At 62.7% G+C, this 16,695-nt stretch overlaps 1 protein-coding gene across 3 annotated transcripts in view; it reads right to left on the bottom strand.

The window, feature by feature from the left end:
* Positions 1 to 5,042: 5,042 nt before the first annotated feature.
* The window catches only part of Acsf3 (acyl-CoA synthetase family member 3), a 38,734-nt gene continuing 27,081 nt past the window's right edge, over positions 5,043 to 16,695 (bottom strand). For all 3 annotated transcript variants that reach the window (XM_005411031.2, XM_013507986.1, XM_013507984.1), the window contains 3 exons: positions 10,918 to 11,052; positions 10,495 to 10,606; positions 5,043 to 9,227 (listed from right to left, as the gene is read on the bottom strand). In XM_005411031.2, the coding sequence (XP_005411088.1) occupies positions 9,110 to 9,227; positions 10,495 to 10,606; positions 10,918 to 11,052 (365 nt within the window). In that variant the 3' untranslated portion in view covers positions 5,043 to 9,109. The remainder of the gene's footprint in view (positions 9,228 to 10,494; positions 10,607 to 10,917; positions 11,053 to 16,695) is intronic.

Genomic DNA, 16,695 nt, shown 5'->3' with positions numbered 1-16,695 from the left:
GGCGGAGCCGCCCGGCGGAGTGACAGCACGTGGGGGCGGGGCGGGGCGGAGCCGAGCGCGGAGCGGGTCCCAAGTTCAGCGCCGTCAGCGGGCCTGTCCGCAGGCCGGTTGGAGGGAGAGGGGCGGGAAGCCCGTGGGAAAGGAGGGGAAGGGGAGGGCCGGGTCAGCGCGGACTGGACTCCCAGCAGTCGCCGGGCCGCTCCGCGCGGCCTTGCGCGGCTGGTCCCACGCCGGGAGGGCGGTGCCCTCGGGGTGTGGTTGGGGTTAGGGTTAGAGGCGACCCTGAGTAGACTCGGGAACAGCAGTGGGAGCCCGCTGACTTGGGCACTCCCTCGGGGCCGAGGCCCAGCCTCAGGAATGGCTCCGGGGGAGGGCGGGTGTGGGGTCTCCCCCTGGGTGTTGGACGCGCTTCACCTGGGCTTGGGCTGGTTCGCCTCCCTGGCCCTGCCCAGCCCTCCTGCCTGGCTCCCGCGGGGCCGGCACCCCGCAGCCCATCCTCCCTTGCGGCGGTCACAAGACTCAGGTGCTGTCCTCGCTGGCCCCGGTGGCCCCTCCTTGCTTTGGACCCCATGGCCCATGGGGTCCCCTGTGCCCCCTGCAGTGTGTGGCCCAGAGGGCACCAGCAGCAGGAGCCCAGAACTGCTGGTGGAGGAAGGTGTCCTGTACCCACGATGCGGGAGAAATGATGCCCTGACAGTGGGGTGCTGGTGCCCCTTCCATGTCGTCCCAGGGGACAGGCCGACTCCAGCGCAGTGGAGACCCTCAGACCTGGATACCCGCGACCTGTGGGCAGAGGGACGAGGCCAGCGAGGCCAAGGTCGGTACCCAGGAGACCCTGTGCGGCACCTGGGGTCCTGGGGGGGCTTCTCCCTGCTTCCCTCCCCTGGAAGACCCCACCAGGCCTGCGGCCTCGGTGTGCACCACAGCCTGGGTGGACTCTGTCCACCTGCTCACCCGGCTCCTGGGCAGCCCAGCCCCACCGCCTCCTGCCAGTGCAGCCCTCACAGCTCGGCCCCAGCAGGCTTCTGCCCCTGCCCCCTCCTCCAGGCCCACTGCCTGCAGTGCCTCCCTCTACTTCGCCTCACCCCTCCACACCCCGCTCCCGGGCTCCTCCCAAAACCTCCTTCCCTCTGCCTCCTGTGGGACATGGCAGTCGTTTGATTCCAGATCATACCTGCCACCCTCTGGATGGGGAGCTGGGGGTCCCTAAGCCTGGGCCTGGAAGGCCCCGCTGCAAGCGCTGTGACTAGCTTTCTCAAGCAGCGGACTCGGGGTCGGGGCTGCTGGCCCTGCCAGGACGCCCTCCTCCGTCCTAGGAGCCGTGGCATTGCTGCTGTGGTCAGCTTGCTGTGCCCTGGTCTGCTCTGAGGGTGGCCGGCTGCTTTGGGCGGCCCTGCCCTGGCACCCGGTCACCCACACAGAGGAGGGGCCCACTGCTTCTGAGGCTCGGGAGGAGACTGGGGTGCTGCTGGCTCGTGTAAGGGGTCCACGTGAGGGCCCCCCAGCACCACACTTGGTGCTAGAGGAGTTCCAGCTCTCAGGAGAGCTGTGGGGCCGAGGCTGCCCTGCTGCGAATGGCGCAGCGAGGATCTGAGGTCACAGTGCATTTACAGTCGAGGTGAATGGCGTGCACACAGGGCCACGGGCCGGGAGTTCTGTCCTCATGAGGCTCCGTTGACAGACTTTGGGACAGCACGGCCCTGACAGGTCCAGACTCTTCTGTGCAGAGATGCAAGTGTGAAGCTGGGCACTTGGGACGGGCCCAGGCTGGGGGAGCCAGCTCCTCCGGCTCAGGTGCAGGTGAAGGAGGGTTCGAGGGGCCTAGACCTGGGCTGGAGGTCAACCAGGACAGCTGAGTGCCCTCAATCCCTGGGCCTGGCCATTGTGGACTGCAGAGACCGTAAGATCCTGCAGAGGGGCTTCCCATGCGCTAAACACCCGCTCCGCGGCAGAGGCAGGTTGGGGCTGGACCTGGGGCTGGTGGCCACATCTCTGCTCTGGACACCTGGCCCTGGTGTCCAGATCACTGCGCGCCCTCTAGTGGCCAAGGGGCACAGTGCAGGAGACTGCAGAGTGGCGTCTATGGGGTGAGGGACACTGTCTTTGTTCAGAGTCTGGGACGCCCCCTACAGGCACAGAAGAATCATCACCTGCCAGGTCTCTTTTAAAAGTCTTGGGCATTCAAAATTACAGACAGACAGACAGACAAATGGACAAAAACAGCAGATCAGAGAGGCTGCTTGTTGGGGGTGTGCCGGCTGCCCCAAGGCCTCTGCAGTCATGAGGACCAGGACCAGAGCCAGCAGTCAACCCTGGTACTACAGGCAGTGGGCAGAGGGGGTCTGGGGGTGCAGCCACTTTCCAGGGCTCCTGCTGAACCTCAAGCCTCTGATTGCTGGGACGGGGTCCTCCTACCGGAAGCCCTGACCCTGACCTTTCTTACCCTCCCCTTGGGGTCAGAAGACCTGGTTGGCAGTGGCCCAGCTTCCGCCTCAGCCCACCTGGTTTCATGTGTGCCCTAACTGGGCACAGCAGAGCAAGGACCCCAATGAGAACTGGCCCCGCCAGGCTCTCTACAGCGCCTGAGGTGCCTGGCTAACAGCTTCTGCCACCCCCATTGGCAGCAGTAGGGGGCAGTATGGCTCCAGGGATGCCAGTGTAGGCATGGGGGTAGGTGGCCAGCCCGGCCCTCAGGGGCTCAGGCGCTTTCTTGCAGCCACCCCTGGCCTGGACCGGTCAGCTGCATGAACATGCTGCTCCTGACAGGGAGGCCCAGAACCTGGACTCTCCCTGCCCTCCACTCCCTTCAGCAGGGGTCCCCACAGGTGTGGCAGGTGGCAGGTCTCATCCCAGCCCTGGCCCCGCAGCTGTGGTGGCCAGGCTTCCCGTGGCCAGCCTGGCACTGCTCCACAGTGTGAGGGCTGGTGGCAGGGCGGGTCAGGGAAGAGGGGTCACCCACATGCTCTTCAGCTCTGCCCAGGGCCACCCACCTCCCCAGGCCCCAGGCAGCTGGACCCCAGGGGCACCTGTGTCAGAGCTGCGTGGTGCTGGGGCTTCCTGGAGCTCCAGCCAAGCTGCCACAGAGACCAGGAGTCCTGGTTCTGAGCCCCTGGCACATGGAGATCAGGATGGGCTCTGTTCCTCATCTGCCCTCTGTTTTTCCTGCCTGGCCTGGCGCCTCTGCAGGGAGAGGGAGTGGGGCGGGAGCAAGGTGTCCCAGGTGCACACTCAGCCCCCACAGCCTCCCAGGCTGCACCACTGTCCTTCAGTCAACATCGGGTGGAAGGCGGCTCCCGCAGCCCCGTAGATCACATAACAGCCATTCAGATTAGGTCAGTGCTGCAGGGTAGTCAACCCTGCCAGTGCATGGCTGCTGCTCCTCTGCTCCTCCAGGCTGCGGTCTAGGTAGCGGAGGCCACACAGGAAGACAGGACGTGTCCCTCTGCAGTTGCAGGGCAGGGCGAGAGGCTGGGGGATGTCGGGCTCGGAGCCCACAGCTTCTTCTGCTGCCCTCATTCTCCTCCAGACAGAGTACGCTTGGGCCAGCAGAGGCCCAGGAGGGTACCACGCCCCGGGACACAGGAGTTGGCAGACAGCATGGCCGTCAACCACCAGGCAAGGCCACAGGTGTGCAGAGAGCAGGACCTTTGGCCCGGGAGCTGGCACTGCTGGGGGGCTCCTGACCTCTGCTGTTGTTCCTGGCTGAGAGGTAGAGCCCAGCTCCCAGGATATGACAGTGCCCTGCCTGCTCTCACCACCCTCACAGGTCAGGCCCAGCCCTTGCCACACGTCTCGTGCCCTCCCAGCGGGTGCCATTCGAGGTACTGAGTGCATACGTGACCCATACCCTGGCTCCTGGCCTTCTGCCACTCCTCCCCACATCTGTCCAAGAGGCCACACTGGACACTGGCGTGTTGTGGACCCTCCCCGGCCTCTGCACTCTGCACCCCTCCTACGGCCACACTGATTGCCTCCAGGTCATGGGCCTTGGTTGCCACTTGCTGCTGGCCTCCCATGGGTGGCTGCCCTCCCCAGAACTGCCCCTGCATGGGCCCTCTGTGGCCACTCCTCTCCCAAGTGCTCTCACAGTGGCCCTGCTGCCTCCCTGACCTGCCTGCATCTTCCGGGCTGAAGTCACACAGGCAGAGCCGCATGCAGCAGCCCCGTGTCTGAGTGCATCTATGTCTGGGCGGGCACAGAGGTCCCAGGGACCCCGAGTCAGGGCCTCAGAGAAGCCCCTGCCAGTCCCAGGATGGGTGCTCCTGGGGGAAATGCAGTGGCTGTGGCAGAAGGACTGCTGGGCCCCAGGTGAGCCTGGGCTGCCTAGGTCAGGTCCAGGAGGGGCCTGAGCTCTGTGGCTGGTGGCAGAAGAGCCCCATGGGACAGGGTGGAGCTGGACAGGCAGAGCAGAGGCCTGTGCTGAGGCCAGAAGGTCAGAGTGGGGGCTCTGGCCTGGCCACCCCAAGGAGGGTGGGCACTGTCCTGGGGTGCAAGCCCCACGCTGCCTACACAGTGCGTCTGCCTGATGGGCAGAAGAGCGGGGAGCTGGGCGTAAGGGTGCAGGCTGTCATCCCAGCACTCTGGAAGGCTGAGGCAGGAAGGACCACAAGTTCAAGTCCAGCCTGGACAACTTAGTGAGACCCTGTCTCCAGATAAATAAAGGGCTGGGGGTGTATCTCAGTGTGAAGACTCCGAGTTCTATCCTCAGTACTGAAAGAAAAAGAGGGGGAGGGGACAGTGACAGCAGAAAGGATCCTCGCTGCCGTGTCCCAGTGACAGTGGTGCCCAGCACAAAGCCACTCTTAGAAGCACCAGAAAAAAAGACCAGCTAGCTTCGAAGCCATGAAGGCCGAAGGCTGCTTGCTGACAACCAGAGGCCAGGATGCAAGGCTTGCACTCCACACGCGGTGGAGGGTGGTTCCAGGAGGGGCACGGTGGGGATGGGACCCAGGGTGTACCCCCCCAAGGGAGAAGAGCTGGCACCATGTGCAAAATCGAGCCAAGCCCACAGGATGACAGGATGTCGAATGTAACTGCGGACGTGAAAACAAAGCACGTCAACTTTATGTCAGACAAAACAAGGTGACTGTAGGAAAACAGGGCGGCAGCAGGGACAGTGACGGTCAGCGGCCCGCGGGGCCATGCGAGGACTGACTAGAATGGCACGAGAGACCCAGCTGCGCCAGCTCCTCACCTCGGGTGTGGTTGCTTCCTCCTTCCAGGGCTGCGGGTCAAAGCAGGACCTTGCGCGTGCAAGGTGAGTGCTGCATCAGCTGGGCTCTGGCTTCTCTGTCTAGAAATGTTAGGGATACTCACCAAAGAACAGAAATTTAGCTTATAATATTCAAACACGCCAAGAAACATGTAGAGAATGTTATTGATCCAACACAAGAGAACGGCGACAAGAAAACCCTGCAGGGAGTCGGGCAGGATTGAGAAATGGGGGTCACTATGTCAGCAACCCCACGGTCCCCGTGGGGCCACTGTGGCCGCTCCTCGGGTTGGGCTCAGTGCTCACGACGTGAAGTCACGGGAGGCAGAGGGTGAAAGGGCACCAAGAGGGGCATTTAAATACCAGCCTGTTGGGGCCGGGGATGTAGCTCAATGGCACAATGCCTGCCTAGCAAGCACAAGGTTGTGAGTTCAATTCCTGGTACCAAAAAAAAAAAGTATCTGAATACCACCCTGTGGCTTGACACACACATCTGTGCACACCTGCGGGTGACTTGTGTAATGTACATGTGCACACGCACACTCGTGCCTGTCTCTCCCGCTCACCAACCCAAGCAGACGCCCCCCTGAGGGACTCCTGGCTGCCAGTGGCTGCTTTTGCAGAGGGACACGCAGCCTGTGGGTGCTCACTTCTGCTGCACACGCAGGTGTCTGTGCACACAGCTGACATGCTCACACTCAGGGCCCTGCGCGGACCCCAGGGACGGTGGGAGGGGCCGCAGGAAGGAGACAGGCGGGCGCCCAGGTGCGCGTGGCCTGGGCCCGAGTCAGGGTCAGAGGTCACAGCCTAGGGCCCACAGGAACCAGATGGGCTCAGGAGGGGCGGCGTCAGACGCAGGGAAGCCAGATGAGCAGCCATGCCCCTGCCTGGATGTGACCCTAAGCCACCACCTGTGCAAGGAGGGCAGCTTGGCCGGGGCACCTGTGCCATCTTTTGCTCTGACTCCTTGGGACTGAGGACCAAGAAGAAACCTGCCGCCCAGCCTGCAGTCGCTGGGAGCTGGCACAGAATGTTCTGGAAGGTGTTTTCCAAACTGCTCCTCCTCAGGCCCTCAACTGCAGCAGCTGGCCCTCTCCACAGATGAGGGGCCATGTGCTTAGCGGGAGGTGCGTCTGCTGTGAGAAAATGTCAACTTGGGGACCCACACGCAGGCTAGGCTGGCTAGGCTGGGCAGAGGGCACAGCTGTGCCCGGCCTGCCCTTCCTGCTGCTGTGGCCCAAGTGGGCCTGGCCCTGCCATCCGCTCTCCCTTGAGAGGCACAGGAAGTCCGCTTGGCCATAGGCAGAGGTGTCATGGAGGAAGCCATAGTGGGGATAGGACAAGCCAGGCCCCGACAAGACCAGGGTGGCCCTGCACGAGCCCCCAGACCTCTCAAGTCAGCAGCCGCCGTGTGGGTTAGGGCTACCAAGGTGGCCTCGAGGGTTTGCCACATCCGGTGTCGGGGCCGCTGCCGTCCTGAGCCCCACCTGCTGTGCTCCTCCCAGAGCTGTCCTCCACGGGGCCAGCCAGCCTCCCACCACCTGAATCCTGCCTCACCCACCCCCAACCCTGCGGTGACCCTGGGCCGGGGTCACAGGACTGCCCTGTCCTAAGTGAGCTGCTGCTCTTCCTCTACACCAGCCACAGGTCCCAGGGTGAGGACGGGCGTCTGAGGCCTCAGCCCTGCTGACCCCGATGGGGCCGCCTCACAGGACGTGGCTGGTGCACCAGGGTCCCACTGTAAGGAGTGTCCACCACCTGGGGCTTCTACAGCTCCCGGCCCAGCCCGAAGCGAGCGCTCCAAGGGAGGGGCTGCTGCACAGGCTTGGTTTCTCCTCTGACGTTTGACTGGCCCTGTTTAGAAAGCCCGGGGCCGTGCTGGTCCCAGCCGCTGTCCTCTCCCAGGCTATGGCAGGACGCCAGTCACTGCTCCATCTGCAGACTGTGCTGTGGGAGCTGTGGGAGCGGAAGAAGCCCCAGCAGGTGCAGGGCGGGGTGCCCATTGGGTCGAGCTCTGAGGGCTAGAAATGCCATATCCCAGCCATCCCCAGCACTCCCAGCAGTGCCAGAAGACAGACGGCGAGGGGCCTCAGAGGGGCCACCCTGGCCTCCTGGCCATGGGCATGGGTGGGATGTGCCTGTGTGCCCCCTTTCCTCCTGGCAGGGTCAGAAGCAAGCACCAGCTACCCCTAGCTCACCGTGGCCTGTGCAACTCTGACTGCAGGGACCTCAGCGCTGTGTGGGGAAGCTCAGGTGGACTGGAGGAGGCGGGGAGAGGAAGAGCTGGGCGTCGGCACCCACGCGTCCCTGCAGCTCCGTGGGACGGCCCTGCCTCACACGTTCCCAATGCCCACCTAAAGGGTGGCTCCACAGGCCGGGAGGGCAGCAGGACAACTCAGGGTTGCACAGGGGCCCGAGGGCCTGGCCGCCATCCCTGACATCCACAGTCCCCAGCAGGGGCCTGCAGCTCCCCAAGCACCCTGCCCTTGCCTGGGGTCCGAGTCGCTTCCCTCCCAGAAGCCACAGAGACCAGGTGCTGAGCCAGGATGCAGCGGCCTTCAGCGAGCAGGAAGCTGCGCAACAGGGCCTCTGGGCGCGGGGGAGAGCCAGGGCGGATGCAGGAGTCCAGGTGACGCAGACGCTGGTCCTGACCGCTGTCCGCAGGGAATGGCGGGGGTGAAGGCATGCATTCTGTCATGACTAAGAGGGTGTTTGACAGAGACTAGGACATAAGTCAGATGGTTATGGAAACCTTAGGAATCAAAACTTCAGAATCAAACAAGTTAAGAGTGTGAAATCAGCCGGGCAGCATGGCACACACCTGTAACCCCAGCACTCAAGAGGCTGAGGCAGGAGGAGCATTGCAAAGTGAGTTCAAGGCCAGTCTGAACTACACAGCAAGATGCTCTCTCAAAAAAAAAAAAAAGTGTGAAATCTACACACTTAATCCGGCAGTGTGGAGTTCAGTTGTTTCCCCAGCAGAAGGGACTTCCGCAGCTGCCTCAGACCCAGGCTGACCTGAGTGCCTCCTGGCGGAGAGCTCCTGGGGGAAGAATGGACCCCCAGGCCAGCTGTGAGGACAGCACAAGGCCGGGTGGCCAGTGACCACTGCCTGTGTCCGAGTCTCCTGTGGGAGCTGGGCGGGGCGGGGACCAACCCACCACCGAGAGGCTGTGACCTGCTGTGGCTGGCGACACCGCACCTGAGCGGGTGTGACCCGGGGTGCAGAGGTGGCGGCTGCGGCTCTGCACGGGCCTTGTGAGGGCTGCGGAGGGCAGAGCGGGGAGCCAGGAGACGACACAGACAGCAGCTGGAGCGAGTGGTGCGGGGAGAGACCGGAGGCCCAGCAGGTCCTGCGCTGCGGGCGGTGGGGCCGAGGGTCCCTGAAGAGCAGCCGCAGGGCTGTCTGGGGACAGCCCAGAGGACACTGAGCTCCCTGCAGCGCACGTGGCAGACACAGTCACGAGAAGGGCGATGGCTGTGCCTGGGGTGGGAGCCTTCGGGGCACAGGGGCAGGGCTGGTGTGGGCTGGTCCTGCAGGGCACCCAGCACACGGCGACCACACGGCCCAGCCACGCAGCTCGGAGGTGCACGGCGAGTGGACAGCAAGGCCAGACGTGCAGGCCCACCTCGATTTCATTCCCCTTCTCTGGGAACACCGGAGGTCCCTCAAGACCTGCCCTGGAGAAAGCCCAGCAGCCTTGGCCACTGGAGGTGTCCGGCCATGGTGGACATGGCAGCAACTGGGGCCACTGTGAACTGCGGCAGGAGCCTGTGCCTGGGGAGGCCTCACGCAGTGATTTCATCCCATAGCGTCTTGATTCTGTTCAGCCTGATCCGGGTGCTATATGGAGGGTGCTGGGCCAAGGACCACAGTAAGCGCTGGCCCCGGACAGATCACTCAGGGTAGAACTGCCTGGCCAGGTCCTTCTTGTTGATCTTGCCCATCTGGTTCCGCGGGATCTCCTCCACCAGCAGGAGGTCTGAGGGCACAGCATAGGGGGCCAGGAAGCGCCTGCGGAGACAGCACTGTCTCAGTCACTGCGTGCTCCGCCTGGGGACTGGAGGCCTGACCAGGCATGGCCTGTGGGATGGCCGCCCAGTGTGAGGGTGCAAGCTGGAGCTCCCTGTGTGTGTCCAGTGTCCGAACAACTCTGGCCTTGAGGTCTCCAAAGCCACACCATGAGCTGTGACAACCAGCACAGGCCCTGCAGGTGCCAGGGGGAGCTTGACCCGGGCCTGAGATGTGCAGGGTTGCTGCAGCCTGCAGGGGCATGGCCTGGTGCCCGCGGCCTGAGGAGAAGAGGCTCACAGCCATCTCCGTCCCGAGACACCAGGGCAGCCGTCACACACGCACCTGCTCGTTTTCTTCTTTCTTTTTAACAAAGTAATTGTTTAATCAAAGCAGCAGCCACCCACCGACTCCTGCCTTTGTGACTACTGTGTTCCAACTGGGATTCTGCAGATCCAGGGAATCTGTAATTGCCCAGCTGTGCTGCCCTGATGAGCCAGGGACTCCTGCTGTGTGGATCCACGGGACCAGGACTGAAAATATCTCTCTGAGGAGGAGGAGGAGGAGGAGACAGAGGAGGAGGTGGAGGAGAAGGAGGAGGCTGAGAAGAAGATGGAGGTGGAAGAGATAGAGGAGGTGGAGGAAGAGGAGATGGAGGAGGAGGGGAAGTAGGCAGAAGAGGAGGAGGAGATGGAGGAGGGGAGAAGGGGGAGGGGGAAAAGGAGTAGGGGGAGGAGGAGGTAGGGGAGCTGGGGTGCCACAGGTTTAAGGAGAGCATGGGGTAAGGGCCATAGCTGCAGATGGGGCCAAAGCTTCCTGGGCTCCTGAGGTCTGCTGCAGAGGGTCAAGGGCCCTGCTGGCCTGGTGTGCCTGCTTAGGATGTGGTGTGGCTTGGGGGAGCATGTGGGCAGGACAGGCTCTGGGGCCCTGGGACTCTGAGGGGGCAGTGCTCAGGCCAGCAAGGACAGGGACAAGGCCAAGGAGAGGGCAGAGTCTCCAGGGGGTGCAGGGGCCTTGGGATCCTACAGGAGGGAAGGGGCAGAGTCCCTGTCCTGGCCTGCTCAGGATCAGGGGAGCTTGTTTCCAGGGGTGAGGCCTAGCACTGTTTTGGGTCTTATTCCAAAACTGAGACGGATTTTCTTGCTCATGTCTCAGGGACACATGTGTCTGCCTTCTCAGTAGCTGCCTCCCAAGTGCCTGCTTGAGGCTGGCTCCAGGGGCCTTTCCAGGCTCCTGTGCCCCTCAGGAGGGGCGTGTAACCCCAGCATACCTGGCCCACTCCTTGAGATCACTGTGGGACAGTGAGTGTCCTGCTTCCAGGGCCACCACTGCTGTGACCCGCTGGCCCCATGTCACGTCCGGAATGCCAATCACAGCCACATCTGAGGACAGAAGAACAGGATGGGAGGGCTGGGGATTTAGCTCAGCGGCACAGCGCCTGCCTGGCAAGCGAGAGGTCGTAAGTTCGATTTCCAGTACCAGAAAAAAACCAAAAATATAAAAAATAAAAAACAGGCTGGGGTGCTTGGAGGTGCCTGGTGCCCTCTGCAGGCCCCACACACGCACACGCAGGTGCCCATGCCCCTGAGACCTGCAGGCCACATGGGAGCCCTGCTGGTGGGTGGGAGGGGCCGCTGGGTCCAGAGGGTCCCCAGAACGGTCAGCCCCATACGAGCAGGTCCCGGGCTCTCACCTGCGATGCTGGGGTGGGCCAGCAGGTGCCGCTCGATCTCCAGTGCGCTGACCTTGTACCCTCCAGTCTTGATGATGTCTACAGACGTCCGGCCGCGGATCCAGTAACTGCTGTCCTTGAACACAGCGGTGTCCCCTGGAAAAGCGAGCTTGGCAGCAGCCTGGGCCGCCTGGATGTGCCTGGTCAGCAGAAGAGCCTCCGCGGGGCTTGGGGCATCAGGAGGGTCCCGGGTCCCTGTGCCCGAGTGGGGCACACGTCACCCCTGCACTGGATCCCTGTCTTTCCACTCTGCCTTTGCCGTGGAGGGGGCTGGCATAGTCCTGCCCTGGCGTCGCAGCAAGAGTCCCTGCACCCATACGCGGAGGCCCTGTTTGCTTCAGAGCAACCAGGAATCACCAGTTATCAGTGGGCTGTGTGGCATTTTTAAAACACAGTGCCCAGCACCAAGTCTCGCGGCTCTGCCTCTGCCCTGGGCGGGGCTGTGCCAGGAAGAGTCCAGCCGCATCTCAGAGCCACCAAGGATTCCCAGCCTTGTCCTAGCGAAGTGCAAGTGGGTCGTGTGCCTTCCGACTCCCACCGTGGCGGGGGCTGGGTGGTCACTGCCGGCCCCTTTCTGGTTTCTGGGGGGTCCACTGTCCTCGGCACCCGACCTCACCATCCCCACAGCCACCTGACTCTTCCCTGAGTGAGGCGACACACCCGCCCATCTCTGCCTGGTGGGATCCAGGCACGGCGGCACCCCAGCCAGGGCTCCCCCATGATCACAACCACATGCAGGAGCGGGGACACCCCCAGCCGGCCTCGACGGCAGCGCTGAGGCCTCTGTGTCTGTCACATGCTCCTGCTCCTCGGGGCCACTCCTGGCACAAATCACAAACATTCTACTGTTCCACACACAGCCAACGTGGACGGCACCATCCATCACCCCTGCTCCTAGAGACCTGGGCCAGGGCACAGGCCAGTCCGTTAACCACAGTGGGGCCTGGATGGGCGCCGTCGGACAAGAGCCAGCCAATGGCTGGACATGGCCTGCCCCGTGTTCCCAGGAACTGTGGTATGGCCGGGCAGCAGCCCATCCCCGGGGCCTCTCACAGGCACCAGGCCACCCCCAGCCTCTCCTGCCCCTGCCCAGAGGGAGACAGTGCTTGCACCCAGCCAGGGGCCCAGTGTTGGGGTCCACCCATGGGACCACTGTCCTGCCCTGGACTTGGGCTCCCTGGCTAAGTCCTGCAGGACCCCTCTCTGAGGACCCCACCGCCTTCCTGGTCCTCAGTGTGAGCCCTGGAGAGTTGCAGCCTTCTGGATACACAGAAGTCCCGCCCAGTCGGAGCCTGGTCAGGAGTCACCCCAGGTGCGCCCTGTGGGCCAGGAGCACAGCGCTTGGGCAGTGCTGGCTGCGGACACTATGGACTTGCCCACTCTTAGGGGAATTCTCCCCACACCACCAGGCCCTCGCTTCCAAGCACCAGGACCTCGGAGTTCAGGGACCTCGGGTCAGATGCACCTGGAGCTGCTGCTGCCAGAGAATCCGGGTCAAGGGAAGAGCGGAGAGGAGCCTGGGAGCAGAGTATGCCAACCCTGGGCACCCACGACAGAGGCAGCCATGCAGCACCATTTACAAAGCCACACTGGAGGCCCACTGGGGCCGGGAGCCCATGAGGCCACGTCCTACCGAAGGTGAGGAGCTCTGTGAGCAGCAGGGACTCAGATATATGCAGGGTGACAGGGCCCCAGTGTCTACCTGCTTAACATCCCTGTGGTCAGAGGGCGCCCGCCCTGGCAGCACCCCTGGGCAGAACGAGTTAAGGATCAGGTTCAAAGCCCAGTATGGAGATGCATGCCTATTGTCTTAGCACTCTGGGAGGCTGAGGCAGGAGGGTCTCAAGTTTGAGCCCAGCCTGAGCAACTTTGTGACTTTGGAGAACAGTCTCAAAATTGAGAAAAAGAAAAAGCGGGGCTGGGGACATAGTTCAGTGTGAAGGCTATGGGTTCAACCTCTAGTACTGGAAAACAAATAAACAAATACCAGCCCCTTAAATCCCAAGCCCCAAAGTGCTCAAGGACCCAGGACAGACAGCACTGAGCCACGGCTGAGGGGGTGTGCGTGGAGACACAGTGAGGTCTCTCAGGAAACTCTCTCAGCGCCTCCTCTGGAGCCCTGTGTGTCCTTTGTGACCTCAGGATGGCGCCACCTCGGCCCCTCAAGGACCAGCAGCTTCCTGCTCATTCCCTCCCGTGGGCTCAGGTGCAGAGGACACGGGGATCCCACTGGCCAGAGGGGATGGTCATCCTCCTGGGACCCAGCCCAGCACCAAGGGCCAGGGACACTGAGCCGAGTTTAGTGAGGCCTCAACAGAGGTCAGCACCGAGCAGGGAGGAACCAGTGCACACGTGTGCCAGGACACCATCCCCACGTGGCAGGGTGCACAGCTGCCCAGCATGGGCCCGGAGGCAGTCACCGCCTCGAGGCGCACGCCCAACAAACTAAACAACTTGCTTTTTATGGCAACCTCGCCACCAAGCTGCACAAACTCCGGACATGGGGCCTCTGCCGCACACCCGGCCTGACCAGCCCGTGGCATATGTTAAGGAGTTCTGTTCTGGGACCACGGAGCGGCAGATGGAATCTCATTCCATGGTTTATGCCTGGCTTTCAGAGGCAGGGCTGCTTCACGTCTCTGCCCTAAACTGTGACTGCAAACAAATCTGTTCCTCAGATTCTAGCCTCTGGTTCCCCGGGGCCTCTTCCAAGAGCCTCCCAGGGACGCCATGTGCTGCCCAGTGGGGCCGGGAACAGCTCCTGTCAGGGAACCTGGGCCATGGGCTAAATGCCTCTCCATGTGGGCTCTGGCCCGGGAGGCACAGGGACCCTGCACCACCCGCTCTGAGGGCTGCCTGGCCCTCCTGTCCTCCCGTCCTCCCGGCCCTTGGCTTCCAGGGAGGGGCTCAAGTCGGGTGGGGAGCAGGGATCCTAGGCCGTTCCACAGGGCTTGGCCAGGGCCACCACCTACAGGCTCTGGGAACCGTGGTGCCTGTGTGGAGAAGCCGGCTGGCGCCATGTGCCAGCAGGGAGGCTCGGGGACCCAGGTAGGGGCTGCAGCCCAGGAGGACACTGGACAGAGCAGAAGGGTAGCGGTACAGGCTGTGGAAACATAAACCTCACCAGAAGCCTGCCAGGCCCACAGCTGGCCACACACAATCCGGCTCTCCCAGAGACAAAATCAGCGGCATCACAGGGAGACCGGGGCAGTGGTGGAAAGCTGCAAGGCACGTGGACAGAAGCGCGAGAGCCACAGAGGCCAGGGTGTCCCTGCCCAGGCCAGGGGTGCAGTCACATGCAGTTTTTACACCAAAGGCCCCAGACGCATGGGCAGTGGAGGGGTCTCAGGGAGGCGGGAATGAGGCTTCCAGGGCTTGTGAAGCCGAGGTCCCCGGCAGCCAGGCAGCGTGACCACCTGCATGTGGGGGGACAAGAAGAGCAGGGCAGATGCTGCTGGGCTACGCAGGGACAGGGCCCGTCAAGGGCAGCAGGCCGTCCCCATGGCAGAGCCACGGCAGAGGCTGGGACGAACAAACCGTGAACCGCCTGGGGCCAGGGTGGGGCGGCAGGCTTGGGCGCCTGGCTGGTGGACACCCTGAACTTTCCAGGCTCCTGCTGGAGTGGCACCTGCTGGGCTACTGGATGCCACAAAGACGTGGGGCCCTGGCAAAACGAACTTGAAAACCCAAGCCCTCTGGCTGAGCCCTGTGGCTTTAGGGCCACCCAGTAAGCCGGAGACAGGTCACACACTGCTCGGGCACCAGTGTCTGGTTCTGCATTGGGCAGTGCCCCTCAGTGAGGTGTGTGCAGGAGGCCAAGCCCACGCTGGCTTTCATGTATGTGCTCTGGAAAACCGAGAGAAGGCCATTGGAGCATAAAAGACACCTCAAGATTTAGGGTGCAATTTGATCCCCAGATCAGTAGCTCCAGTGCACCAGGATGGCTGCTGAGAGAACACAGTGTAAACGCTTGTCCAGAGGAGCCAAGAGGCCGCACAGCTTGGCACCAACCCTACCACGCTCGTGTGAAGACGTGGCAGAGAACATGCCGCCACAGATGCAGGAGATTGGGGCTGGTGCCCAGCAGGATGCCCCCACCCCACTGTGCGAGCCCACGTGGGGTGCACCTGGCTCCCCACAGAGACCCAGGTGGGTGGGCAGAGCCCCCTGTGGAGGACTGTGCAGCGTGGCCAAGCACTCCGCGCTTTTGGGGCAGGAGTGGAGGTGTGGTCCACTGCCCAGCCCACGCTTCCCAGGTCCAGACCTGCGGGTGAAGCTGGCAGTGACCCCGTCCTGAGCTCCACAGACCCAGAGTGCTCCCCTGGCTTGTGGCGAGCAGTGTGGGCGGAGGTGCAGGCCATGTCCTCTGACAACCGCCATGCCACATGGTAAAGATGCTTCATGTGACAGCCCGAGACAGCTGGGAGCAGGGAGCACCAGGCCCAATAGGCGCCACCTGGGAAAGGCTGGCACATGGCAGCAGGCACCAAACAGAGTGGGGTCCCCTCTCATGGGCACACACACCATGTCCCTTGGCAGTGCAGTGACGGGGTCACCAGCTTCTTGTGAAGCAAGACCCACTAGTCCCTCCTGGGAGGACCTGGTCCTCTGGCCCTAGCCAGGCCCCTCTCTCTGCACCCCTGCTCCTCACAAGCTGTGATCCTCCTGGGCTGGGATGGTTCTCTAAGGACACACATGGCTGTCTTCCCACCAGGCTGGTGTCTTCGCTTTGGCACATGTTGGCTGTACAGAATAAGGGAGTTCATAATTCCTAAGGCCCCACCTGGCCTGCCCCAGGGACACTGATGAATGGCCCTCTCCTGAGCCCTGGCTGTCCCTGAGCCCCCTGCTGTGTGGACACCCTGTGCTCACAGCACCTGCCAGGGAGAGGCTCAAGTAAGACCCCAAGACCTGGCTCCTAGGGTCAGCTGCCAGTCTGGGGCTGAGGTCTCCAGGCAACGATGGCAAACCTTTTAGAGACCAAGTGCCAAACTGCCACCCCAAACCCACTAACGTATCGCAAAGCGCCAGCACTGCGACTACACCTGGATACTGAGGGTTAGAAAAAACAACTCTACATTGACATCTTTTGTCTTAAAAGAAAAACACAATAACAGGTGTGCTGTAGATTGCCACCTCTGTCCTCTGGTCACCTGCCCACCCGATCCAAGGCTCCTGGAGTCACCCATTCACCTGACCCTGGGGTGCCAGGGTCAGCTGCCCACCCGCCTGGGTGGCGGACTAGAGGGAGACCTCTGACTCTTCCCTGGGCAGAGCCCCCAGGGTCTTGGGTGGAGCAGCGACAGCATGAGCAGACTACACCAGCGGCCACACTCCCTGTCCCCAGAGGCCAGCAGGGAGGAGAAGGGAACCAGCCCTACTCAGGTGCCTGGGATCTCGGCTCTCCACTCCCGCAGACCTTGCGTGGCAGGGAGAGGGTTAAGTTTAATTTACCCTGATTTCCACTCACTCGCAGGCTCCCCTAGGAGCAGCAGCTGCGAGCTGATTGCAGCTCTCATTATGCAGCCTGTATTGCTAATGGCCTGTGACAAAGCCTGGCTGCACCCAGGGCCAGTGGAGAGCCAGTCACACACACACTCCCTTCCTGTTTCCAGCACATGACAATGGAACTGAACCAATTTCACAGCCATTCTCTCCTGGGCCAGCTCCCGCCGATAATTAATGGGTGCTTCCCCTCTTCAGCACAAACAGCACCAGGCGCCCAGGGCCCACGGCACC

The sequence above is a fragment of the Chinchilla lanigera genome, unplaced genomic scaffold, assembly GCF_000276665.1.
Source record: "Chinchilla lanigera isolate Chin_1 unplaced genomic scaffold, ChiLan1.0 scaffold00140, whole genome shotgun sequence".
Lineage (NCBI taxonomy): Eukaryota > Metazoa > Chordata > Mammalia > Rodentia > Chinchillidae > Chinchilla > Chinchilla lanigera.
This window is presented reverse-complemented; position numbering and strand designations above follow the sequence as displayed.